General features: G+C 39.3%; 1 protein-coding gene across 1 annotated transcript; it reads left to right on the top strand.

Moving 5' to 3' along the window:
- Positions 1-12: 12 nt before the first annotated feature.
- Positions 13-27,656, top strand: chrnb1l (cholinergic receptor, nicotinic, beta 1 (muscle) like). The gene is made up of 11 exons (XM_082520270.1): positions 13-250; positions 4,082-4,215; positions 5,685-5,729; positions 6,104-6,213; positions 6,569-6,677; positions 6,790-6,937; positions 7,334-7,519; positions 8,096-8,319; positions 9,698-9,876; positions 27,105-27,243; positions 27,393-27,656. Exons 1-11 carry the CDS (start codon positions 151-153, stop codon positions 27,531-27,533), a joined length of 1,515 nt encoding a protein of 504 aa, XP_082376396.1. The 5' UTR covers positions 13-150; the 3' UTR covers positions 27,534-27,656.
- The last annotated feature ends 333 nt before the right edge of the window (positions 27,657-27,989 follow it).

The following is a 27,989-nucleotide window of genomic DNA, read 5'->3' as shown; positions in this document are numbered from 1 at the left end:
AACTAGCTGTAACCCAGCTGGAGCAGGGCACTGATTTTCCTGAGCTTTTAGGGGGTGACCATTCATCTTGTATCCAGGTGAAGGTGGGACGTGACTGGCTGTGGCTGCTAGAAGAGCCTTTGGTTGGCTAACAAGAGTCCAGAAGATGATATGATTGCCATTATTGGACAAATGAAGATGTACCTGAGCACTAGCATGAGGATGAATACCTTTCTCTTCGTGTGTGGCTGCTTTTGCCTTACTTTCACTGGTAAGGACGTTTTTAGGAATGCCAGTGTGTGACACTAGTTTTCATGGTTTGAGGATGTTTAAAAATAGATTTTAAGATGAATCATGCTAAGATGATTAAATGTCGCATAATCTGGCCACATAAATCTGGCTAATGAGCATTCCTGGAACTAATAGCAGCATGTTTACTAATAAGTATTTTCAGAAGAGAGACATGATGTTTCTCTTCCATCTAAATCAAAACCTACATAGTGAAATGTTCATTATACTAAAAAACAAACAAAGGAACAACATAAAAAAATGGAAAACTAAAAACAAACAACCATGGTTGCTGGTGACCTGCGGTGCAGTGTTCCTATTCGTCTATGTGTCCTAACTGCTAACTATTTCCTGGTGGGATCGAAGGGAATCTGTTTTCATGTGGAGGAATCGAGGCATAATTTGAATCAGACAGCTCCAGTCAAATCAGATAACACACAAGTATCTCACATCCACAACTTCACCCTGTCACTCCAGTTAAATTGCTATTGATTCCATCTCCTGTTTTTTTTCTTGATGTTCTTTTTTTTAATTCCCCCATTTTTGAGTGGGAAAGGCTAGGCGTTAAAATCATGATTAAAATTGATTTAACCAGGTTCAGCTCAAGGTCAGTTTCATTTATATAGTGCCAATTCACAGCAGCAGTTCCCTCAAGGCGCTTCCTATAGTAAGGTAAAGACCCTACAATAACCTTGACCTCCTGACACCATAATGTGAGTGAAAAGCAAAAGAAATAAATGAATGACAAAAAAAAAAAAAGCTGCACAGGTGAATTCCACCATGATTGTGGCCCTTTCTTGACCTTTTGTCACACAGCCAGTGAGAATTTACAGGTTTGTTTCATCAGCGATAAAACTGCAGTCCCAGGGGAACAAAGCCTGTATTTTATGTCCTTCCACAGATGTTGTCCACTTGAAAACAAGAGTGGCCTCCTTCTTCTCCTCTGGAACATATAATGAATCACATTAACACATCATTGTTTGTTAATCAGAATCTAATTTTGTCCCCGATGGAGCTGGTATCTCAGCCATCCCTTTGATCCTATTCCCTTACTACATATCAATTACATTAGCTCAGTCACCTTTGCTACCCATCGTACACCACCAGCACCTGCCCTGCCTCTCCTGCGTGTCCCGTCTGTCCTCTGTCTTTGCCACATGCTGTTTAATCGCATATTTGGAAAGAAAGAGTCCCTAATGCTGAGCTTTCTGTGATACATGACTTCTAAGACATTGTCTTTTTAAAACATTATAACTTGACAGAGATTAAATGACAATAATAATAATAATAATAATGTCTAAGTACAATTCTACTGATGCAGTTAATTTACAGTACTGCGCAAACGTTTTGAGCCGCCCCTAATTTCTTTATATTTTTGTTTTCAAGAACCAAACCTATGAAAACTTTATTTTTTACATATCTTCTCCTTTCTAGTGGAAAGTTTAACATGGCTTTATCTGTGTTTCTTTTGGTTTGGTTTGTTTTTTCCCTCAGAACAATTCTTTTGGCATTTAAGAAACTGATGTTGATTAATATTTCTTCATGTTTATCATAATTGTCTCCTCACGGACACAAACTAAGAACAAAACAGCTTTGGGTTGAGCGAAATCTCCTTTATGTGTGTTAATCTGACACATGCATTCATGTCTTGGTTTGAGCTCCAGCATAGGCTGATTTCCAGTTTTCAAATATTCTTTCTTTTCAACAGATGTTGGATACAGTATAACAGTATGACAGTAAATAAATTAAGTTGATTACAAATTTTAATTTATGCCTCGGTTCATTAAGTATACAGTATTTGTAAAACTTGTGTAATGTGTTTGTATGATGACATTATAGATTTCATTACTAATTTAGGTGCCTGGGCACAAGTATACAAGAAGTACACATCATGACATGCATATACAAATCAAGATCCTACATCTTCAGCTTAGATTTGCGTTGACAGTTTTAGACACTTTCTGCAAACTTTACCTGGAGATCTGTGACGGCACAAGTAGAAGGATGGATTTCCTAAAAAGCATAGTTAAAAATATGATTGTCATGGTCCTGGGTCTCTGACCTAGCGTTTGTGCTGCCTACCTGTGGAGTCTATCATGTCTTGTTATGTATGTTCAGTTCTGTCCCTCGCTCTCTTGCCGTCACTCTGTGTCTCCATGTCTTGTCTTGCTCCCTCGTTCCCCAGTTCCCTGTAGTTAGTCAGTCTGAATCTCAGTGTGTGTTTCTCATGCTTCCTGTTTTATTTTGACAGTGTGCTTCATCCTCATGAAGTAAAACTGATGGTTCATGGTTTGCTTCACTCGCCTGTTAGATTATTATCCAGCTGTGTTTCCCAGGTGTTTCCACTCTGCCTTGATTCCCTGTGTTTATCCTGTCTGCATTTCCTTGTGTGTTTTGTCGTGCTCTCCCTCATTCCCTGGCTGTGTGTTCTGCCTGTGTGTTAGTTTGACTCCTAGCATATTCCCGGTTTAAGTTTGTGTTCTGTAATTCCAGCAATAAAGTTGTGTTTTGGGGCCTATCCTGCCTTATCTCACACTGCTGTTATGTCTTTTGCCCCTTTATAATCATAAACTTTAGATCTATCACTTTTATTTGCTCATGTAAATCGACCATATCTCACAAATGCAGTATTGATATTCAGAATAATTGTAAATTCTAACTAATAATAATAAGTAGCCTGCTGATACGTGTTTGAGTATGAACAACATAACAGAGCAGTGGTCTGTCCACAATATAGATTAGATGATATTTTTAGCGTAGCTAATCTCAGTGGGAACTGAACCTCAAACCACTGCAGGCCTGACTCAGTGATTCCTGAAGAGCAAACATGCTGTGGTTTGGTGTCAGTGACTCAAATCCACAAATCAACATGTGACTTGCTTGTGTTGAACTTTATCTCACTCACATACACTAAGAATTGTTCAAGCCTTTCGCTTTTTTTTTAGTCAATTAAACCTTACTTCTATAGCACCTTTGAACATGCCAAAAGTATGCAAGTGACTGACAATCTAACAAACGTAAAACTTTTAAGTGGTAATAGATCTAAGGTCAATGTTTTATTTTAATTTGTAATAAAATAGGCTATACAACATTTACATGCATTTATAGACATTATACTAATTCCCAGCTCTGCTGTTTTGTAAGATTCACAGTTGAAACTAGTGGATGAGAGACAGAGCTGTTGGCACACAGAGATCACTTAAACACACACTGACATCATTATTTGAGACTATCACTGTAGTTATGTGACAGAACAGAATGATAACTTTAGAACATAGATGAAAAAGTCCGGTCATCTTCTTCTAATGTAAAGTAAAGAGCTCAGATTTCTGCATCTTCTGCTTGCTAATACTAGAGTAAAACACAAATCTGGAAGACGCAAAAACATGGATGAGGCATTTCTAATTTTCTACAACTATGTAACTGTAGTAGCCTGCACAGTTACTACAGTTGCATAGTTAAATATGAAACAACAGGCCTGATGACGGACTCTTTAAGGGCATTGGTGAGATAACTGCCATCTATGCCACTGCAGAATTTTCATTTGTGACTCCAGTGCCATTTCTTTTTTTGTGATTTCATGTATAAAATGCAAAATTTCACATTGAAAGATCTATTTGTTTTATAGGATCTCTAAGGCCTTGCTGTCTCTCTTTATTTTACCACTTCTTCCCTTCACCAGATTTTCATCCTTCCTTTTTCTTTGTTGCATTTTTGTTCTTAATATCACTGCTGTTCCTTTTGCAGATGTTTTTTTTTTTTTTATCATTTTCTCTTCATTATACTATGTGTCTGCATTCATGCCTTCATGCAGGAGCCTCTGAAACAGAGAGAAGGCTTCATCAGAAGCTATTTGAAAACTACAACATGAAAGTGAGACCAGCTCGTTACTGGGAGGATAAGGTGACGGTGCGGGTGGGGATGACCCTCTCTCAGCTTGTCAGCTTGGTAAATGAACAACATAAACATAAATATTCCCTCAGACATGCAAACAAAATATTCTACATCCTACCAGTTAAGGATTCCGGATAGGGCTGGCTTTATATGTACCAGTTTAAACTAAATTTTTAGCTATTTCAAATCCAAAAATATTACAGCACAATAAATGAAATGCCAAATCCCTTTCTTAATCTGTAACAAGACTATCCAAACTTACTTGGCCCTACGTGATCTCTCAAATGAAGAAATCACTTAAATGGAAACTCTGACAAAATGAAGTAAGCTAAAAGATCTCAAACAGCAGCACAACATGCCAGGATCTAATGAAACCATTGACATACAAAGTCGTTGACATCAAAGCCATTTCTAACTGGTTGACCTAACAAAATTACTCCAAGACCATACTGACAACTCATCAAAGAGATCACAAAAGAACCCAGAACAGTATCTGAAGACCTGCAGGCCTTACTTGTCATATTTAAGTTTAGTGTTCATGTTTCAACAATAGGAAAGTGAATGAGCAAAAATTGGCATCCAGGGAGAGTTCTGAGGAGACAACAACCACTGCTGACCAAAAACAACAACAACAACGACACCACAGGCTCATCTCACATTGTCCTTGAAACATATTTTCTGTAGACTGACGAGACAAAAATGGAACTTTCTGGAAGGTCTGAGTCTAGTTACATCTGTTGTAAGATTAACAGAATTCATGAAAATAATCGTACCAATAGTCAAACATGGTAGTGGTAAAGTGATGGTCCAGGGCTGCTTCAGGGCTTGGATGACTTGCTGTAATTGGTGGAACAATGTCCAATGCTGAAGCATATTTGAGGATAATGATCCAGAATACATCCAAGTCCAACTCTGACTGGCTCAAAGAAAGCAGTCTGAACTTATTTCCAATTAAGATGCTTTTGAAAGACTTTAAACTTGCCATGCATTGTTTGAAAACCCTCTACTGTGGCCAAGTCAAAACAATTCTGCAAAGAAGAGTGGTTTAAATTTCTACACAGTGTTGCGAAAGACTCTTTGCCAGTTATCACAAACGCTTGATTGCTGTTCATGCTGCTGAGGAGGGCATAACCAGTAATTAGATTTAAGGGGCAATTACTTTTCTTTACATAGCACCGGGTAAAACTACAATTTGTATTTATTTTCTTTATCTAATAATATAATTATTTTAATGATTGGAAATATGTAACTGTGAAAAAAAATATGCTAAAGAAAGGAAGGAAACAATTACTTCATAGCATTGTATGCTTCTACACCATGTCTAAAATACATTCGCACTCTATCTTTTACCTAAAATGTAATTTGATTGCTGAGTTTGAATAGAACCAGGATCACACTCATCTGTCTCGATTAGTTTCAATAGAGGAGGTCTGAAAGTAATGGTACTGTCATACACAACAAGATATAGTGGCATCACTAATGTACATACGTCCACCCCTCTCCCTGTTATTATCCCACTGCAGAATGAGAAGAACGGCGAGATGACGACTAACGTGTTCATGAATCTGGTATGAGCATGAAAACATTCATCTTCATTAGTGAGCCTTGCTCTGATGCCTCTCTCCTGTGCTCCTTCGCTCTGCCCTCAAACGGACTTGTCACTTTTCATAACTACAAATTATTTCATGTTTTATCTCTCTTTTTCTCTGACTCACTGTCTCAGTTCACTCCCTCGCCCTCGCTGATTAGATTTCAGGATGGCTGCTCTGTTTGTGACAGTATGTGTGCTTGATTGTGAATGTTTATGTCAGTGGGATTAAATGACTTGCCAAACGCTGGAGAATCAAAGATGGGAATGACAGGGACATCACCTGTTGTCTGTTCGGCTGTTTACTCTTTTTCGTGATTCACTTTGCCTTTCTCCTTTTGTTCATCCCTGCAGGAATGGACAGACTACAGGCTGTCCTGGAACCCAGCTGAATATGACGACATTAATGTTCTGAGAATTCCTCCCAACAAGGTGTGGCGACCTGACATCTACCTCATAAACAAGTGAGTGTCCTGACTGCACTCACACTTACAACATCTTTCATCATGACTAACAGAGTGCCTGCCCTAAAGACGAGGTTGGTCCACCACATTTGGCCAAGACTTAGAATATCTCAAGTAGTGAGTAGTACTATCATGTTTCTTCTTGGATGATTTATAATAAGTTCAATGATCCACTGACTTCCTGTCAAGATGAACTTTTTAATTTGTCTATTTGGATTATAATCAAACCAATCATAGTATTTGTTTGGACACGCCACATCGTGTCAGATTGATCAGCACCAACATTGGTACTTGTTTGATGCTGTGATAGGATAGATACTTTGCCTCAATAAATGTCACGTTTCTCTTCCTTCAGTAATGACGGCCAGTTTGATGTGGCTCTGTACGTCAACGTCTTGGTTTACAGTGACGGCACTGTTAACTGGCTTCCACCCGCCATCTACCGCAGTTCCTGCTCTATAGAGGTACAGTCTAAGCTCGTTTCCATTGAAACAGTACCAGTGCATAGACGGTTCCTCCTTGGAGCTTTTTTGAGAGTCATCTTCAAAATGATATGTTGACTTTAACAATCTATAGGTGGCGTACTTCCCATTTGACTGGCAAAACTGCAGCATGATTTTCCGCTCGTACACCTATGATTCCTCTGAGGTTGACCTGCAATACTTTCTGGATCATGACGGCAAAGAGATCCAAGAGATTGTAATAGATGAGAACGCTTTCACTGGTTGGTGCACGTAGTGATGCTTTTCAGTATTTGTCCTGTTTTTGTGAACAGGGTGTCGAACTCCAGGCCTCGAGGGCTGGTGTCCTGCAGATTTTAGATCTCCCCCTGGGTCAACACACCTGAATCACATGATGAGTTTATTTCTAGGCCTCTGGAGAAATTCAAGACATGTTGAGGAGGTCATTTAACCATTTGAATCAGCTGTGTTGGATCAAGGACATATCTAAAACCTGCAGGACACCGGCCCTCGAGGCCTGGAGTTTGACACCTGTGCTTTACGTGTTCTGTACGTACATTTTTTTAAGTGGCTTCATTTTTTATTTACCAGACTGTGTCTGATTTAGAATAAATCCTCTTTACATTTAACTTCTTCTCCTTGCGCCTCACCTTGGACAGAGAATGGTGAATGGGCCATTTGTCACAAACCAACAAGAAAGAACGTTAAGGAGGACCTGTATGAGGACATCACCTTCTATCTCATCATAGAGAGGAAGCCTCTTTTCTACATCATCAACATCATTGTGCCCTGTATCCTCACCAGCGTGTTGGCTATATTTGTCTTCTACCTGCCTCCTGGAGCAGGTCAGCACATGTGACATGTTGTGACATTATGACTACACATCATTGCCAAGAGCAAGCATAGGAAGTGAAAAACTGCCTAATCTCATGACAATAAGCATGTGTCTAATTTGAGCTGCTCTGTAAGTCAGGGCGACCTTTAAAGAACTGTATTGATCTACAATACATTGAAGGTGAATGATGGATCACTGTTATTAACTGTCGTTTTGCAGACACATTTCATAATAATGCTTCACTGCCAATGAAAAAACAAACAAAACAGCAGAACATATTCAACGGAAAGCTTCAGGGTTTTTACAAGTGTATAACAAACCTAGCAGGCTGCTCGGCCTAAGATACCACTGACTAAAAGATAGCAGTTTGATATAGTACCTCAGTGTATAACCAGATTAGAGCCAATTGCTAAACCCTGAAATTGATGGAAATCAGCCTGAGTCTGATAAATATCAGCAAGTCTCTTGATAGCAAGTTCCTTAATGTCTTGAATTCTGCTCTTGTTAGTATAACACTGTCTACAGACAAAATGTTTTCTACCTTACTGTCATAATTAATTTGTCAACTTGTCCCTTTTCTTTACAGGAGAGAAAATGACTCTTTCCATTTCCGTCCTCATTGCTCTGACTGTCTTCATGTTGCTGCTGGCTGACAAGGTCCCAGAGACTTCCCTCGGCATCCCAATTATTGTCAACTACGTCATGTTCACTATGATCTTGGTGACCTTCTCTGTCATCCTAAGTGTGGTAGTCCTCAACCTGCATCACCGAACACCCAGCACACACATCATGCCAAGCTGGGTCCGAAAGGTATTTAATAATCATCTAAAATGTTTATGTAAGAATTTGAAATCATGGATCACATATAATTTTTTTTATGAATATACTTAAACTTTGAGGATATCATAAAGGTTACTTTATATGTAATTTAACTGTCCTGTGATGTCAGTTTCTCAGGTGCAGCAATGTGTTTTGTGTTCCTGACCCAGGGCATGTTTAGTTACGGTCTTATAGGTCATGGTTCAATGAGAATATATTTTTACAAAAAAACGTAAATCATTTTTTTAAAAGTACGCTGGAAAGACCTATATATAAAATATAATAGTTTTTCATGACACCAATTATTAAAAAAACCTCTTTAACATTATTATTTTTTTATGGGATAATAATAACTGTCACCGTATCTGTCTCCCATCTGACAGCACTCATTATGAAATGGGAGAAAATACTGAGTCTCCAGAGACGTTGTAGCACACAATATACTGTAGATCATTTCACACCAGAATGGGTCAATTTGACAGCCAACATAACAGGAGGGTTAAGAAGACTTTATTTAGTGTTTATTTTTCTCTAACTGTAAGCTCACATTTACACTGCTGGGCCATCTGTGACTGCCCTAGCCCCGCCCAACCCTAATTTTAGCCAATCAGAATATTTCATTTGTGTTTTTAGAAAATTGTTCTTTCAAGTCTTGCAAACAGACAACAAAAAACAACTTTTCACATTTCCCCCCCAGAAGTAGTACTTTTGTCTTTCTCCCAAAAAATACTGGGTTAATTTTCCTAAATATGATGCCTTAAACTTTAGAGCGTTAATATTATCAAAAAATGCAGAGGGGTGTATAGTGTTAATTTATTATTATACACATGAAATGTGATTGATAATTAATGAATAAAGGTTCATTATGTTTAACTGCATTACCAGAATAGCAGAACAGCAGAATAAGCAGGTGAGAATTTACTAAACCACGTTCCACAGATTCATTAAAAAGGGTTTTGTGCACATTATAATTCTATAATTTGAAAGTATGTAAGCATATGATAAAAATACAAAGGTCAGTATGAAATTTGGTTGGATAGGACATAAAAATGCACCACTTACAGATGGCAAAAATGGATACAATTGAATGAGTGTTGACATTCAAAGTTAACAATCTAATAGCAATTAGCTTCTGAATTTTTGCTGACTCTTATGATTAGGCACTTTGCAAAAGTGTGTTAAATTAAGTAGTTGTTGATTGTAGTTTGTCTGAATTCATTGTTTGAAAAGTGACATTACATGTAAAGCCACAGAGTAAAACAGATACCTTCTATAAAGTTGTAATTTATGCTTGGGTTAAGTTGGGTCAGCTTGAAACAAAAGTACAAACCTCTGTGAAACCACTGAATTCCTCCATTTGAGTTTTCAGGTGTTCATACATTTCCTGCCTAAATACATTGGCATGATGAGGCCAAAACCAGAGGAACCCTTTTTGGAAGAGGAATCTTCTGATGACACACCTATTCAAAGCTACAATGGGCGACAGCCGGGAGGAGAGTATTTCATTCGCAAGATCAACCCTGATCTTGTCTTACCTTGGCGAGGCAGGTATGACAAAGAAAAAAGCAATCTATTAGAGGTGTGACTGTGTCTAAATGAAATTGTATGAGTATCCAAAAATATCTACTTCATTTTCTTCGTATTAATAATTCACAAAAGCTTTGTTCATCTATTTGTAACCTTCCTTGACAATCGCTGAGCCAATATACTTCAAACTTCTTTGGTTTATTGCCAGGAAACAGCAGTTGGCTTGTTGTCATTTTGATTAGCTCCTCTCAGATCTCAGATTTTGTGCAGAAATCATGTGGATACTGCCTGCTCTGGTGTTTGTGGAAGAAGCTTAACTCTAACCCACATATATATAAATGTACAGGTATGGCTGTAAGGCTGTCTCTGAATCAAAATGTACTGACATTGATCCTCAACCTCAACCCCGACTCCATTCTGACAGCAACCAAAACGTACTTTTGGGAAGAATATGAACATATTTTGATGGGTGCCAGTTAGAATTAATATTTTCTGTTTCCCTGAAAACCAACATTTAAGTGAATTGTTTTTAATATAAGTTAAAAAAAAAAGACATATTGCACCAGAATAGGGTTAGGGTTGAATGCCACAGGTTGAGCAAACAAAAAACATCACAACTATAAAGGTGAAACCTTTCCCCAACCCTAAGCTAAATTCTAACTTTAACTATTAAAACAAGTCTTAACCAGCGAATAGGTCTGTGAATGGTTGTGAAAAAAATGAGCGGGCAGTTTTTTTTTCAAGGCATTAAATAACTAAGAAATAGAAATAAGTGGAGTTTGTGTTATGCACATCAGCAAAGTTGGTAAGACAGACTCCACACAAAGTTTTCCACTAGCAGAAAACTTTTACAAATATTCATTTTTCTTCAGGCAAAAATGTAACATGTTTGATGGGATTAAATGTATTGGTTTATATCATCAAATAAAGACAGACTGCCAAAAAGTTCTAGCGCCTGTCACGAATATTAAGAACCACAGAGCTGAAGTATTGACCCTGAGGCTAATTCATCCTGATTCAGCCTCTTTCTAAGCTGAGATGTGCAGATCCTGATGGGGAAAGCTATTTCTATTAACATTAATAAAAGCCAGTGTGGGCATGAATCTCCTTTGTAGAGTGTGCCAAAGTGTGAATGTTGGATCTGGTGCCAGATCAGCTATTATAGTAAAGTACACTGTGTGCTGGAGTTGGCAGAGTTATAGCCATCATTGCAGAAGCTCAGAGGATCTGTCAAGGCTGCAACAGTAAACACATCTCCTTGAGCCTTCTGATATCATATCTAATAAGATTGTGTTAAAGGTGTTTTTAAGAATTGAATTGTCGTACTAATTCAGAATGTATTGGATGCTTCAAAGGCATGACTGAAATGCAGAATATATATTCAAATCTCCACAAGTTGGATTATAACATTATAACAATCTCGTTAAAATGACATTAACGCCATAACCGCATTATGCAGCAAATCTCCATTAGCGAGCACCTTGAGGCAACTGTTGTTGCGATTTGGCGCTATACAAATGAGTTGAGACTGAGATTCCACTAATCTGGTCTGCTTCTGTAGTCCTGACTGAAACATTATAATACCTATTACCACTGATGAACTGCAGAACGTGCAATGATAATCACTGTCAGATGATGAATTTGAGCAAGTTTTGGTAATTATTTTATGTTTTCTGAAATGCATCAACAATTCAATCCAGATGCTCAGCTTACTGTTTTAATAAAATGACTAGAATGTGCGTGTGCATGTTAAAGCCGTGTCATAATGCAGTTTTAGGGTTGTTCATGTTTTGCTTCATACTGTCATTGGTAGTAGTTAAGAATGGGTGAGATAAGCTACTCAAGATAACCAGAAAGAGTGTAGTTGCTTAGAAACATGATGTCTTTATGTTACCTGCTTCATTCTGGCTAATCAGCTGGTACCTTGCCTCGTGGGTCTTGCCTCATAACCAGCTTCACAGTCCCATGAATGAGATCTTGTGCTGGACAGCTCTCATCCTGTTCCAAAAGCATCACATTCAGCCCCAGCTAAGCCCCACACCCACATCCACAGTCGCCAGCCACTAAGCCTCTGTTTAGGTTTGGCATTAGGGGGTAATCCCACAGAGAGGAGCTCGAGGGACAGTGAAGAATAGATGAGTGGAAGGGAAAGCTGGTGCTGAGTGATAGAGGCATAGGAGGCTTTTGTCGTGTTAGATGTGGGAGAGATGGTGGCTGTGCTATCATAGAAATACAGACATGATTCATCTATATGTCTGTTGCCTCATCCGGTTCTGTGAAAAATGAGGCAACACACTGTAACTTGATTTCACTTATCAGTTGACTATCAGACTTGTTGCTTATAAGAATTTTTTTGAATAAGAATTTTGTGGATGTTTGGTGATATGAGACAACTTTATACTATTCCAAACTCTGTGTGCTTGTTATAAAGTGCATACATGTTCAAAAGTTGATTCTGTTCATCTGGACGTAGCGTTTTGTGGGAGAAAAGTTTCGTCACTCATCCAAGTGACATCTTCAGTCTCAGCTGACTGCAGGTTTCCCCAAATCTTATAAACAGCACATTTGCATAATGACTGAAACCAGCCCACTGAAGGAACAATGGGCTGGGAGGTCAGTTCCTTAATCTTAATTATGCAAATTCTCATGACCATTGATCAACAACCACTGATCAATGGCCATGAGTACCATTCACAGAGAGTATACATATGCATACATATATGCATACATGTTCTATTCCCACATCTTGAAGCAAGCATGCAGTTTGGGCAAATTTCTTTTATTTTGTTTTTTATGTTTTTTCCGCTCTAATAAGAGTTAAACTCAATATAGATATATTTACATGATGGTATAGTTACAGTCCCAATGTACAGTACATACATGTGCCTGTGTGTGTTTGTCACAGTGAGGACTCCGTGAATCTGAGGTAATGAATACAAGCTGTGGAATGTGGGTGGCGTGTGGACCACTACTTACCACACACACGCACACACACACACGCACACACGCACACACACGGATGCATACACCAGCACCAGCCTTCCTATGGGAGTTGATTCATTTTTACTGTCCTATCCATCTGTTGTCATGCTGTCTTTCTGTAACACGTCCTGCTTCCTTACTGACGCCGTCCTCATTCTGGTGCTAGTTATCGACTCTCACACTGAACAACTATAGACCATATACATAGACTGCACATATGTAGTGATGGTGCCAGTGTGACAGGTGCACTGTGGTGCCCAGCCAGCCTGTTACATGATATGCATCCATGATATCTACATGTTTTCATATAATGAAGAATGAAAACAATGTGAATCTAGTGGGTGCAAAGAAAAGTTGGAGCACAGCGTAACTGTTCTCAAAAGAAAGGTATGAACTCTCTCCACCATTTTCCATCCCCAAATTTAATAAGTGGGATAAAAGGCATGGATACATCACACTCAAATAGAAATGCTTTATTTAATACAAAGGATGTGCAAAATACAGGTGACAATCTTAATTTTATAGACATAGATAGATTGCATAAATCCCTCAAATTTGTCATTTCATAATCTAGTCTTTTGGTTTAATTATGAAGTTTAGTTTGTTACGAAGCAAGTGAGTTACAGAGCAGAAGAAAGAAGAAAGATCCTGCCTGGGTCTCAGTATAATTTGGTGGTTTGACCCTTATGCCGAATGGCTGTAACAGCGGTTTGACTCTTCCCTGGTCCATTTCCTGCATGTTATTCCGTCTGTCTGTTCGACCGTCCTATCACAAAAATAAAAGAGGCCTAATATAAATATAAAGATTGTGTCAGCACATGTGTTTCGCTTCATGGAACAGCTGTGTGAGACAAAGAATGAAGAAGTCAAATGTTACTGCATCACGTAAACGTTAACCCCTCTGCTTGGAGTTTGCTGCTGTCACTCAGTGTTTAGAGGAGCTGCAGGAAGCCTGCCTGGGTCAAGGACACACAAAGACACATTCTGTATGTTATAAAGAGTCAAGACAGATGTGTCTAAACAGAGTCATGCTTTGTTTTAGCAGAGATTAACCACGCTGCACAGTGACTCGTGACATACGCAGCATAAATCTCAGGTTTTGAAACATTTATGAGGTTGTTACTACAGTTTTTAACTTCTCACAGAAGTGTTTTTGTGACAAACTCGAGCGGCAAGATATCCTCCAGGTTAGAAGGTGCTTTCTTTGCAAAACACATTGTTCTTTGTCTTATACAGTAAGAGGGGTTTTGAGTTGAATCTCATATTGTAATTGCTATAATAAATACAACACAACACACAACTCCACCTAGGACATGCTGGGCTGACTGGTTGTGTGTTTATTCAATTTATTTTATATTGGAATCAAAATGGTCCAGATTAGTAGTAGCAACTGTTATGATTGTTGAGATCTACACAGAGCCCAGTCGGTAGTCTGTGTATGTTAAATATGTTGAGAGGATGAGGGTTAATGCTTTGTGCTATAATTACCAAATGTTATCACATTAACATGCTAAACGCTTAAGGCTACGTTCACACTGCGTTGATGCGCTTTCGCCTGCAGTGTGAACGTAGCCAGCTACGTTCACACTGCAGGCGAAAGCGCATCAAATCCGATTTTTTTGACCCTATGCGACCCATATCCAATCATGGTATGACAGTGTGAACGGCACAAATCCGATATTTTCAAATCCGATCTGGGTCACTTTCGTATGTGGTACTGAATCCGATACATATCCGATGTTTTAGAAAGCGACTGCTGTTTGAACGGTCAAGTCGCATTAAATCCGTCTTTTACGTAACTGACACAAGACAGATGCCAATTATCAGCTCCGGAGAAGCGCCCGAGAAGACATCGCGAACGCTTCCTGGCCATCCCGTGTAGATGTCAGTGAAACTGCTGGGAAGACAACGTTGGAGAAACGTGAACATTTTATTTGTACTGTATAATGTTCAGATTCTGACAGAAATCTGCAACTATCCTTTGAAGCACCGCTCCTCTCTTAAACAGCAGTAAGGATAATTATTAGGCTATTTACATTATTATGTAATGTAATTATTATGTATGCAAAAATTGGAAACGTAAAGTCCGAAGTCTTTATATTAAGGGCCATCAGTCAAACAATACTGTTTGCTTTGGGTCTAAACAGAGCGTGTTGTGTGTGACGTCTTCTTTTGCGCATGCGGGCCGCTTTGAGCGTTCACACTAGAGCACGTTTGCTGTCGCATTTTATTTGTAGTGTGAACGAGCAGACAAAAAAATCGGATTTGATCAAAAAATCGGAATTGAGCATTAAGACCTGCAGTGTGAACGTAGCCTAAGACAGTGTGAAGGGTCAAAAAAAGCTCTAGCTGCTACACATTAGCGTGTTAGCATTGTCAGTGTGCGCATGTTAGCATAAACTAGCAAACACGAAGGCAACTACGAGCATGACTGCAGACTCTTAGTATTGCTTTTTAAGCTGCATAACATATAGCATATAAAAGCTAGTTAAATGGAAAACTTCCACAACAGGCAAAAAAAAAAGCTTTTTGCTAAAAAAAAAAGAAGATTTAAAGCAGAAGTTTTTTGCACTGCATTTTAAAATGAAAACATATTGCATTTATTTGCAATTAAAAACACACAGAGCAGAAAGTGTGTTACTGTTTTACATCCACAGACACACAAGAAAAGAAGCAGGCAACATGAGGTCAAGTTATGGCAATTTTATTTTTGTATGTCAGTACATGCATTCAGAATAGAGTTTTTAAAATACATACAAACGTCCCAAGTAAAGTTTGGGGGGATTTTTGTGAAAGAAAGGTTGAGAGAGGGGGAAGGAGGAAGATGCTGCTGGGTCAGTTCTTTCTCAGCAGTCTGCTCCAGAATCCCCTCCTGTCCTCGGCTTGCTTTTCTTTTGCCTTCAGCTCTTTTAAGGTTTTGTTGAGCTGCTCCTCGGCATCTTTAAATGTTTCTTTCAGCTGCTGTTTGGCCAGTTTCCCTTTGTGTTTGAGGAGCTCTTTAGCTTCCTTTTTGTGCTTTTGTATTTCTTTAAGTTCATCTTTGCAGCCTTTCTTGGTCACCGTCGTTTCTTTCTTGAATACCTTCAACTCAATTTTCCCTTCTGCAAGTTCCTCTTGCACTTTCATCAGTTCCTCCTTCATGTTTTGAGTGTAACTCTTTGTATCTTCCATTTCTTTCTTTGCTTCCTGTATTTTAATTTTCTCTTCCTCCAACACTTTTTGAGCTTCCAACAATTCTTTCTTCATATTTTCAATCTCATTTTCTGTCTCGTGTTTACATTTTTTCTCCTCTTCAAGTTGTTGCTTCACATGCAGTAATTCCTTCCTTAGTGTTTCAGCTTCAGCCATTACATTTGCAGCGTCTTGTGTTGCCAACTGCATTTTGCTTTTTTTCCTCTTCAAAAGCTTCCTGCACCTCCTGTAATTCCTGCATCACATTTCCTGCCTCCTTCTTTGCAGTTTGATATTTATTTTTGGCTTCTTGTGCTGTGCTTTTCTCTTCCTCCAATGCTTTTTGAGCTTGCAACAGTTCTTTCTTCATGTTTTCATTCTCGTTTTCTGCCTGTTGTTTTCTCATCTTCTCTCCTTTAAGTTTGAGACCCACATCCAGTAATTCCTGTAATACTACTTCAGTTTCAAACTTTGAATTTTTAGCTTCTCCTCTTGATTTTTCTGCCTCTTCTTTTAATTTGACATTTTCAGCCTGTATCATTTGAAATTTAAAATGAATCAGCTGTACTGTATTGTGAGGTGAAGCACTCGCCGATCCTCTTCTCGATCTCCCTTGATTCATTTTGGCCTTTTAAACAAAGGAACCAACGTTTTGTAGAGGAGTGAAGTGAAGTTTTCGATGTTTCTTCGTCAACTGTCGTTTGTCCTGCACAGAGATGCTGCTGTAGATGTGTCTCTAGCTGTGTCTGGATACAATGAAACATGCTGGAACTAAGTGCTTGTGTTGCACAGTTCTACTAAACATTCCATTTCATGCATGCTCCGCCCACATGGTCAGGAATGTCAGGTGCTGCATCTCCAAATGCTGCTCCCGTTGCCTAGCAATAACAGCTGTTTACTTTTTGGGGTCTGGTTCATTGTTTAATAAAGAAAACATGTCCAAGTATTGGGTGCTGAGGCTCAGCGCATATTCTAGCCTGCTGTGTGGGTGGGCAGCTAGAAATCACTGGTGGGCAACATGAGTGAGGAGAAAACTGGAGCAGCCAAGCAGGGAGCTGCAGGTTGCTGGTTTGAGTCTCTGTTCAGATGCTGGTGTCTCCTCTCTCTGAGATGTCTGCAAACAGTCCCAGATAAAACAATAAGGATAATAAACAAACACGTGACTAAAATAACAATTATGACTCTGATGTGTTTCATGTGTAGCAGGATGGCCTCTATACAGCAGTCGCTGCAAGCATCCACATCGCCACACTTACTATTCTTTAAGCAGGCGTGCTGGGCTCCTCCTAAGGAAAGTTTGAAACTTCATTTCCTTCATGCTGGTGAACTTTTTACCAAATATTTTCATCAAAGCTTCTCCATCACTGACAGGGATTGTTTGGATCTTCACACTCATCTCCACCAACCCTAAAAAATGAGTCTCACTTTGCTCATATAATGCCAGGAGTGTCTCCATATTCCACAAAAGTCTATGCAAACATGTAACAGTATCCCATATTCATAGAAATATTATTGATATTATAACAAAAGCTGTCACCAACACAATTGTCCCAAGTGCTTTTTTTTATTAGTTATTGCAAATGCTTGACTGCAGTTCTTGCTAGATGACAAAACCACTTATTAGGTTTAGAAGGAAATGACCTTTTCTACATGAGGTAAAGTTGGAGAGCTGTTTCCCCAAACTAAATGAAATCATCATTTGAAAAACTACAATCTGTATTTACCCTGAACATCTGTGTTAACATTTGAAATTGGAAACATGTAAGTGTAACAAACATGTTAAAACATAAGAAATCAGGAAGGGGCATGTATAGGAATTTCTTTTACTTATGCATTAATCACATTATTTTATTGTATGATACCTTGGTGCCACTGGATTTTAACATGTCTCACACTCATACAGTAAGACAAATGCTGGGGGTCTAGTAAGGAAGTTGGGGGAAGCAGACAACTCCACAGGAAGAGTCTTTTGTGTCTTTGAGGACTCTGGTAGGAAGCAAGGGAGTGTGAACCTTAAGGTGTGAAACAGCTGTGTACTGCCTTTTGTTCCTGGAGAAGGTATTTAACTGAGAGCCATGCTAGGCCCAGGGAGACTCTGCTGACCGTCTGTCCCGCGGTCATGCAGGGACTTCATCAAGCTTGCTTGTCTGTTCTTTGTGTGTTTTGATTAAAGAATGTTAGCTACCGCTCACCGCTCGTCTGCAGGCTTTATTTAAATGGAAAACTTCCACAACAGGCAAAAAAAAAAGCTTTTTGCTAAAAAAAAAAGAAGATTTAAAGCAGAAGTTTTTTGCACTGCATTTTAAAATGAAAACATATTGCATTTATTTGCAATTAAAAACACACAGAGCAGAAAGTGTGTTACTGTTTTACATCCACAGACACACAAGAAAAGAAGCAGGCAACATGAGGTCAAGTTATGGCAATTTTATTTTTGTATGTCAGTACATGAATTCAGAATAGAGTTTTTAAAAAACAAACAAACGTCCCAAGTAAAGTTTGGGGGGATTTTTGTGAAAGAAAGGTTGAGAGAGGGGGAAGGAGGAAGATGCTGCTGGGTCAGTTCTTTCTCAGCAGTCTGCTCCAGAATCCCCTCCTGTCCTCGGCTTGCTTTTCTTTTGCCTTCAGCTCTTTTAAGGTTTTGTTGAGCTGCTCCTCGGCATCTTTAAATGTTTCTTTCAGCTGCTGTTTGGCCAGTTTCCCTTTGTGTTTGAGGAGCTCTTTAGCTTCCTTTTTGTGCTTTTGTATTTCTTTAAGTTCATCTTTGCAGCCTTTCTTGGTCACCGTCGTTTCTTTCTTGAATACCTTCAACTCAATTTTCCCTTCTGCAAGTTCCTCTTGCACTTTCATCAGTTCCTCCTTCATGTTTTGAGTGTAACTCTTTGTATCTTCCATTTCTTTCTTTGCTTCCTGTATTTTAATTTTCTCTTCCTCCAACACTTTTTGAGCTTCCAACAATTCTTTCTTCATATTTTCAATCTCATTTTCTGTCTCGTGTTTACATTTTTTCTCCTCTTCAAGTTGTTGCTTCACATGCAGTAATTCCTTCCTTAGTGTTTCAGCTTCAGCCATTACATTTGCAGCGTCTTGTGTTGCCAACTGCATTTTGCTTTTTTCCTCTTCAAAAGCTTCCTGCACCTCCTGTAATTCCTGCATCACATTTCCTGCCTCCTTCTTTGCAGTTTGATATTTATTTTTGGCTTCTTGTGCTGTGCTTTTCTCTTCCTCCAATGCTTTTTGAGCTTGCAACAGTTCTTTCTTCATGTTTTCATTCTCGTTTTCTGCCTGTTGTTTTCTTATCTTCTCTCCTTTAAGTTTGAGACCCACATCCAGTAATTCCTGTAATACTACTTCAGTTTCAAACTTTGAATTTTTAGCTTCTCCTCTTGATTTTTCTGCCTCTTCTTTTAATTTGACATTTTCAGCCTGTATCATTTGAAATTTAAAATGAATCAGCTTTACTGTATTGTGAGGTGAAGCACTCGCCGATCCTCTTCTCGATCTCCCTTGATTCATTTTGGCCTTTTAAACAAAGGAACCAACGTTTTGTAGAGGAGTTAAGTGAAGTTTTCGATGTTTCTTCGTCAACTGTCGTTTGTCCTGCACAGAGATGCTGCTGTAGATGTGTCTCTAGCTGTGTCTGGATACAATGAAACATGCTGGAACTAAGTGCTTGTGTTGCACAGTTCTACTAAACATTCCATTTCATGCATGCTCCGCCCACATGGTCAGGAATGTCAGGTGCTGCATCTCCAAATGCTGCTCCCGTTGCCTAGCAATAACAGCTGTTTACTTTTTGGGGTCTGGTTCATTGTTTAATAAAGAAAACATGTCCAAGTATTGGGTGCTGAGGCTCAGCGCATATTCTAGCCTGCTGTGTGGGTGGGCAGCTAGAAATCACTGGTGGGCAACATGAGTGAGGAGAAAACTGGAGCAGCCAAGCAGGGAGCTGCAGGTTGCTGGTTTGAGTCTCTGTTCAGATGCTGGTGTCTCCTCTCTCTGAGATGTCTGCAAACTGTCCCAGATAAAACAATAAGGATAATAAACAAACACGTGACTAAAATAACAATTATGACTCTGATGTGTTTCATGTGTAGCAGGATGGCCTCTATACAGCAGTCGCTGCAAGCATCCACATCGCCACACTTACTATTCTTTAAGCAGGCGTGCTGGGCTCCTCCTAAGGAAAGTTTGAAACTTCATTTCCTTCATGCTGGTGAACTTTTTACCAAATATTTTCATCAAAGCTTCTCCATCACTGACAGGGATTGTTTGGATCTTCACACTCATCTCCACCAACCCTAAAAAATGAGTCTCACTTTGCTCATATAATGCCAGGAGTGTCTCCATATTCCACAAAAGTCTATGCAAACATGTAACAGTATCCCATATTCATAGAAATATTATTGATATTATAACAAAAGCTGTCACCAACACAATTGTCCCAAGTGCTTTTTTTTTATTAGTTATTGCAAATGCTTGACTGCAGTTCTTGCTAGATGACAAAACCACTTATTAGGTTTAGAAGGAAATGACTTTTTCTACATGAGGTAAAGTTGGAGAGCTGTTTCCCCAAACTAAATGAAATCATCATTTGAAAAACTACAATCTGTATTTACCCTGAACATCTGTGTTAACATTTGAAATTGGAAACATGTAAGTGTAACAAACATGTTAAAACATAAGAAATCAGGAAGGGGCATGTATAGGAATTTCTTTTACTTATGCATTAATCACATTATTTTATTGTATGATACCTTGGTGCCACTGGATTTTAACATGTCTCACACTCATACAGTAAGACAAATGCTGGGGGTCTAGTAAGGAAGTTGGGGGAAGCAGACAACTCCACAGGAAGAGTCTTTTGTGTCTTTGAGGACTCTGGTAGGAAGCAAGGGAGTGTGAACCTTAAGGTGTGAAACAGCTGTGTACTGCCTTTTGTTCCTGGAGAAGGTATTTAACTGAGAGCCATGCTAGGCTCAGGGAGACTCTGCTGACCGTCTGTCCCGCGGTCATGCAGGGACTTCATCAAGCTTGCTTGTCTGTTCTTTGTGTGTTTTGATTAAAGAATGTTAGCTACCGCTCACCGCTCGTCTGCAGGCTTTATTTAAATGGAAAACTTCCACAACAGGCAAAAAAAAAAGCTTTTTGCTAAAAAAAAAAAAAAGATTTAGAGCAGAAGTTTTTTGCACTGCATTTTAAAATGAAAACATATTGCATTTATTTGCAATTAAAAACACACAGAGCAGAAAGTGTGTTACTGTTTTACATCCACAGACACACAAGAAAAGAAGCAGGCAACATGAGGTCAAGTTATGGCAATTTTATTTTTGTATGTCAGTACATGAATTCAGAATAGAGTTTTTAAAATACAAACAAACGTCCCAAGTAAAGTTTGGGGGGATTTTTGTGAAAGAAAGGTTGAGAGAGGGGGAAGGAGGAAGATGCTGCTGGGTCAGTTCTTTCTCAGCAGTCTGCTCCAGAATCCCCTCCTGTCCTCGGCTTGCTTTTCTTTTGCCTTCAGCTCTTTTAAGGTTTTGTTGAGCTGCTCCTCGGCATCTTTAAATGTTTCTTTCAGCTGCTGTTTGGCCAGTTTCCCTTTGTGTTTGAGGAGCTCTTTAGCTTCCTTTTTGTGCTTTTGTATTTCTTTAAGTTCATCTTTGCAGCCTTTCTTGGTCACCGTCGTTTCTTTCTTGAATACCTTCAACTCAATTTTCCCTTCTGCAAGTTCCTCTTGCACTTTCATCAGTTCCTCCTTCATGTTTTGAGTGTAACTCTTTGTATCTTCCATTTCTTTCTTTGCTTCCTGTATTTTAATTTTCTCTTCCTCCAACACTTTTTGAGCTTCCAACAATTCTTTCTTCATATTTTCAATCTCATTTTCTGTCTCGTGTTTACATTTTTTCTCCTCTTCAAGTTGTTGCTTCACATGCAGTAATTCCTTCCTTAGTGTTTCAGCTTCAGCCATTACATTTGCAGCGTCTTGTGTTGCCAACTGCATTTTGCTTTTTTCCTCTTCAAAAGCTTCCTGCACCTCCTGTAATTCCTGCATCACATTTCCTGCCTCCTTCTTTGCAGTTTGATATTTATTTTTGGCTTCTTGTGCTGTGCTTTTCTCTTCCTCCAATGCTTTTTGAGCTTGCAACAGTTCTTTCTTCATGTTTTCATTCTCGTTTTCTGCCTGTTGTTTTCTTATCTTCTCTCCTTTAAGTTTGAGACCCACATCCAGTAATTCCTGCAATACTACTTCAGTTTCAAACTTTGAATTTTTAGCTTCTCCTCTTGATTTTTCTGCCTCTTCTTTTAATTTGACATTTTCAGCCTGTATCATTTGAAATTTAAAATGAATCAGCTTTACTGTATTGTGAGGTGAAGCACTCGCCGATCCTCTTCTCGATCTCCCTTGATTCATTTTGGCCTTTTAAACAAAGGAACCAACGTTTTGTAGAGGAGTGAAGTGAAGTTTTCGATGTTTCTTCGTCAACTGTCGTTTGTCCTGCACAGAGATGCTGCTGTAGATGTGTCTCTAGCTGTGTCTGGATACAATGAAACATGCTGGAACTAAGTGCTTGTGTTGCACAGTTCTACTAAACATTCCATTTCATGCATGCTCCGCCCACATGGTCAGGAATGTCAGGTGCTGCATCTCCAAATGCTGCTCCCGTTGCCTAGCAATAACAGCTGTTTACTTTTTGGGGTCTGGTTCATTGTTTAATAAAGAAAACATGTCCAAGTATTGGGTGCTGAGGCTCAGCGCATATTCTAGCCTGCTGTGTGGGTGGGCAGCTAGAAATCACTGGTGGGCAACATGAGTGAGGAGAAAACTGGAGCAGCCAAGCAGGGAGCTGCAGGTTGCTGGTTTGAGTCTCTGTTCAGATGCTGGTGTCTCCTCTCTCTGAGATGTCTGCAAACTGTCCCAGATAAAACAATAAGGATAATAAACAAACACGTGACTAAAATAACAATTATGACTCTGATGTGTTTCATGTGTAGCAGGATGGCCTCTATACAGCAGTCGCTGCAAGCATCCACATCGCCACACTTACTATTCTTTAAGCAGGCGTGCTGGGCTCCTCCTAAGGAAAGTTTGAAACTTCATTTCCTTCATGCTGGTGAACTTTTTACCAAATATTTTCATCAAAGCTTCTCCATCACTGACAGGGATTGTTTGGATCTTCACACTCATCTCCACCAACCCTAAAAAATGAGTCTCACTTTGCTCATATAATGCCAGGAGTGTCTCCATATTCCACAAAAGTCTATGCAAACATGTAACAGTATCCCATATTCATAGAAATATTATTGATATTATAACAAAAGCTGTCACCAACACAATTGTCCCAAGTGCTTTTTTTTTATTAGTTATTGCAAATGCTTGACTGCAGTTCTTGCTAGATGACAAAACCACTTATTAGGTTTAGAAGGAAATGACCTTTTCTACATGAGGTAAAGTTGGAGAGCTGTTTCCCCAAACTAAATGAAATCATCATTTGAAAAACTACAATCTGTATTTACTCTGAACATCTGTGTTAACATTTGAAATTGGAAACATGTAAGTGTAACAAACATGTTAAAACATAAGAAATCAGGAAGGGGCATGTATAGGAATTTCTTTTACTTATGCATTAATCACATTATTTTATTGTATGATACCTTGGTGCCACTGGATTTTAACATGTCTCACACTCATACAGTAAGACAAATGCTGGGGGTCTAGTAAGGAAGTTGGGGGAAGCAGACAACTCCACAGGAAGAGTCTTTTGTGTCTTTGAGGACTCTGGTAGGAAGCAAGGGAGTGTGAACCTTAAGGTGTGAAACAGCTGTGTACTGCCTTTTGTTCCTGGAGAAGGTATTTAACTGAGAGCCATGCTAGGCTCAGGGAGACTCTGCTGACCGTCTGTCCCGCGGTCATGCAGGGACTTCATCAAGCTTGCTTGTCTGTTCTTTGTGTGTTTTGATTAAAGAATGTTAGCTACCGCTCACCGCTCGTCTGCAGGCTTTATTTAAATGGAAAACTTCCACAACAGGCAAAAAAAAAAGCTTTTTGCTAAAAAAAAAAAAAAGATTTAGAGCAGAAGTTTTTTGCACTGCATTTTAAAATGAAAACATATTGCATTTATTTGCAATTAAAAACACACAGAGCAGAAAGTGTGTTACTGTTTTACATCCACAGACACACAAGAAAAGAAGCAGGCAACATGAGGTCAAGTTATGGCAATTTTATTTTTGTATGTCAGTACATGAATTCAGAATAGAGTTTTTAAAATACAAACAAACGTCCCAAGTAAAGTTTGGGGGGATTTTTGTGAAAGAAAGGTTGAGAGAGGGGGAAGGAGGAAGATGCTGCTGGGTCAGTTCTTTCTCAGCAGTCTGCTCCAGAATCCCCTCCTGTCCTCGGCTTGCTTTTCTTTTGCCTTCAGCTCTTTTAAGGTTTTGTTGAGCTGCTCCTCGGCATCTTTAAATGTTTCTTTCAGCTGCTGTTTGGCCAGTTTCCCTTTGTGTTTGAGGAGCTCTTTAGCTTCCTTTTTGTGCTTTTGTATTTCTTTAAGTTCATCTTTGCAGCCTTTCTTGGTCACCGTCGTTTCTTTCTTGAATACCTTCAACTCAATTTTCCCTTCTGCAAGTTCCTCTTGCACTTTCATCAGTTCCTCCTTCATGTTTTGAGTGTAACTCTTTGTATCTTCCATTTCTTTCTTTGCTTCCTGTATTTTAATTTTCTCTTCCTCCAACACTTTTTGAGCTTCCAACAATTCTTTCTTCATATTTTCAATCTCATTTTCTGTCTCGTGTTTACATTTTTTCTCCTCTTCAAGTTGTTGCTTCACATGCAGTAATTCCTTCCTTAGTGTTTCAGCTTCAGCCATTACATTTGCAGCGTCTTGTGTTGCCAACTGCATTTTGCTTTTTTCCTCTTCAAAAGCTTCCTGCACCTCCTGTAATTCCTGCATCACATTTCCTGCCTCCTTCTTTGCAGTTTGATATTTATTTTTGGCTTCTTGTGCTGTGCTTTTCTCTTCCTCCAATGCTTTTTGAGCTTGCAACAGTTCTTTCTTCATGTTTTCATTCTCGTTTTCTGCCTGTTGTTTTCTTATCTTCTCTCCTTTAAGTTTGAGACCCACATCCAGTAATTCCTGCAATACTACTTCAGTTTCAAACTTTGAATTTTTAGCTTCTCCTCTTGATTTTTCTGCCTCTTCTTTTAATTTGACATTTTCAGCCTGTATCATTTGAAATTTAAAATGAATCAGCTTTACTGTATTGTGAGGTGAAGCACTCGCCGATCCTCTTCTCGATCTCCCTTGATTCATTTTGGCCTTTTAAACAAAGGAACCAACGTTTTGTAGAGGAGTGAAGTGAAGTTTTCGATGTTTCTTCGTCAACTGTCGTTTGTCCTGCACAGAGATGCTGCTGTAGATGTGTCTCTAGCTGTGTCTGGATACAATGAAACATGCTGGAACTAAGTGCTTGTGTTGCACAGTTCTACTAAACATTCCATTTCATGCATGCTCCGCCCACATGGTCAGGAATGTCAGGTGCTGCATCTCCAAATGCTGCTCCCGTTGCCTAGCAATAACAGCTGTTTACTTTTTGGGGTCTGGTTCATTGTTTAATAAAGAAAACATGTCCAAGTATTGGGTGCTGAGGCTCAGCGCATATTCTAGCCTGCTGTGTGGGTGGGCAGCTAGAAATCACTGGTGGGCAACATGAGTGAGGAGAAAACTGGAGCAGCCAAGCAGGGAGCTGCAGGTTGCTGGTTTGAGTCTCTGTTCAGATGCTGGTGTCTCCTCTCTCTGAGATGTCTGCAAACTGTCCCAGATAAAACAATAAGGATAATAAACAAACACGTGACTAAAATAACAATTATGACTCTGATGTGTTTCATGTGTAGCAGGATGGCCTCTATACAGCAGTCGCTGCAAGCATCCACATCGCCACACTTACTATTCTTTAAGCAGGCGTGCTGGGCTCCTCCTAAGGAAAGTTTGAAACTTCATTTCCTTCATGCTGGTGAACTTTTTACCAAATATTTTCATCAAAGCTTCTCCATCACTGACAGGGATTGTTTGGATCTTCACACTCATCTCCACCAACCCTAAAAAATGAGTCTCACTTTGCTCATATAATGCCAGGAGTGTCTCCATATTCCACAAAAGTCTATGCAAACATGTAACAGTATCCCATATTCATAGAAATATTATTGATATTATAACAAAAGCTGTCACCAACACAATTGTCCCAAGTGCTTTTTTTTTATTAGTTATTGCAAATGCTTGACTGCAGTTCTTGCTAGATGACAAAACCACTTATTAGGTTTAGAAGGAAATGACCTTTTCTACATGAGGTAAAGTTGGAGAGCTGTTTCCCCAAACTAAATGAAATCATCATTTGAAAAACTACAATCTGTATTTACTCTGAACATCTGTGTTAACATTTGAAATTGGAAACATGTAAGTGTAACAAACATGTTAAAACATAAGAAATCAGGAAGGGGCATGTATAGGAATTTCTTTTACTTATGCATTAATCACATTATTTTATTGTATGATACCTTGGTGCCACTGGATTTTAACATGTCTCACACTCATACAGTAAGACAAATGCTGGGGGTCTAGTAAGGAAGTTGGGGGAAGCAGACAACTCCACAGGAAGAGTCTTTTGTGTCTTTGAGGACTCTGGTAGGAAGCAAGGGAGTGTGAACCTTAAGGTGTGAAACAGCTGTGTACTGCCTTTTGTTCCTGGAGAAGGTATTTAACTGAGAGCCATGCTAGGCTCAGGGAGACTCTGCTGACCGTCTGTCCCGCGGTCATGCAGGGACTTCATCAAGCTTGCTTGTCTGTTCTTTGTGTGTTTTGATTAAAGAATGTTAGCTACCGCTCACCACTCGTCTGCAGGCTTTATTTAAAGATCTTGAAATGGACATGTGTTTCCTTGAGAAATAAAATGATTATTGTCTCATCTTTCAATAATAAAGTCTTCTAAAGGAGAAGTTCCTGTGGGGGTTATGAGAAAAGGTCCACAAAGTTGCAGTGACTTTACTTTTATTCATTTTTGTTTTTGCATCTTCTTTGCTGACGTTCTCCCTCTCTGTGTTTCAGGTGTGAGAGCACAGTAAAGCTCCAGAGAGTCCCCAACACTGACAGTTTCTGTCTGATCCTCCCTCCCAATCTGAAGTCAGCCATCGCTGCTGTGACATACATGGCCGAGCAGCTGAAGAAGCAGGACACGGATGACTCGGTGAGTGTCAAGCAGCTTGTTATTCACTCTGCCTACAGTTCCTGAGTACAGATTGTTCCAGACATGCCCTAGCGATGTTCTTGTGTCATTACCTACTTACGGTACATTGCTGACTCAGTTTTGTGTCTGCGTGTGTGCGTTCTCTGCAGCTGACAGGAGACTGGCAGTTCATCGCCCTGGTGGTGGACCGTCTCTTCTTGTGGTTGTTTGTCATCATCACCACCCTGGGAACTCTGGCTATGTTCCTGGATGCCAGTTTCAATTACACACCTGACAACCCCTTCCCATAGTGGATTCCATATGCACAGCAGCTGGAGTTTGATTCATTGTTGCCACTTTACTTCTACTTCTTGTTGGTGCTTTCCGAGATCCCCGGATCTAACTTTCCATAATATCTATTCCATAGGTGTGTAGTCAGCCTCTGAAATGCTTTGTAATTAACTTAACAAGTAGAAGCATGCCTGTGATTTCATACCACAGAAATCGTGTAAAACAGTGATTTCTCTAAATGATCCAAATAACTATATAACAATGTGTGATAGTTTTTTTCATTTTTTTTAGTCTAACACTTGAAATACTTGTTTGTTTGGTTTTTGTAACACTCATGTTTAATGTAATTTGAAATACAGTAGTAGCTTTTGACTATGTTGCCCTTTGACATGTATCTTTGGTCAGATTCTGGGACTGTAATGTTGAACTTTTAGCAGTAGAGGGCAGTGACATAATGTTCAAAGATAGAGTCACTG

The sequence above is a fragment of the Aulonocara stuartgranti genome, assembly GCF_965226115.1.
Source record: "Aulonocara stuartgranti genome assembly, chromosome: 3".
Taxonomy (NCBI): Eukaryota; Metazoa; Chordata; class Actinopteri; order Cichliformes; family Cichlidae; genus Aulonocara; species Aulonocara stuartgranti.
Note: the sequence above shows the minus strand (reverse complement) of the source record. Positions and strands in the feature narration are given on the sequence as shown.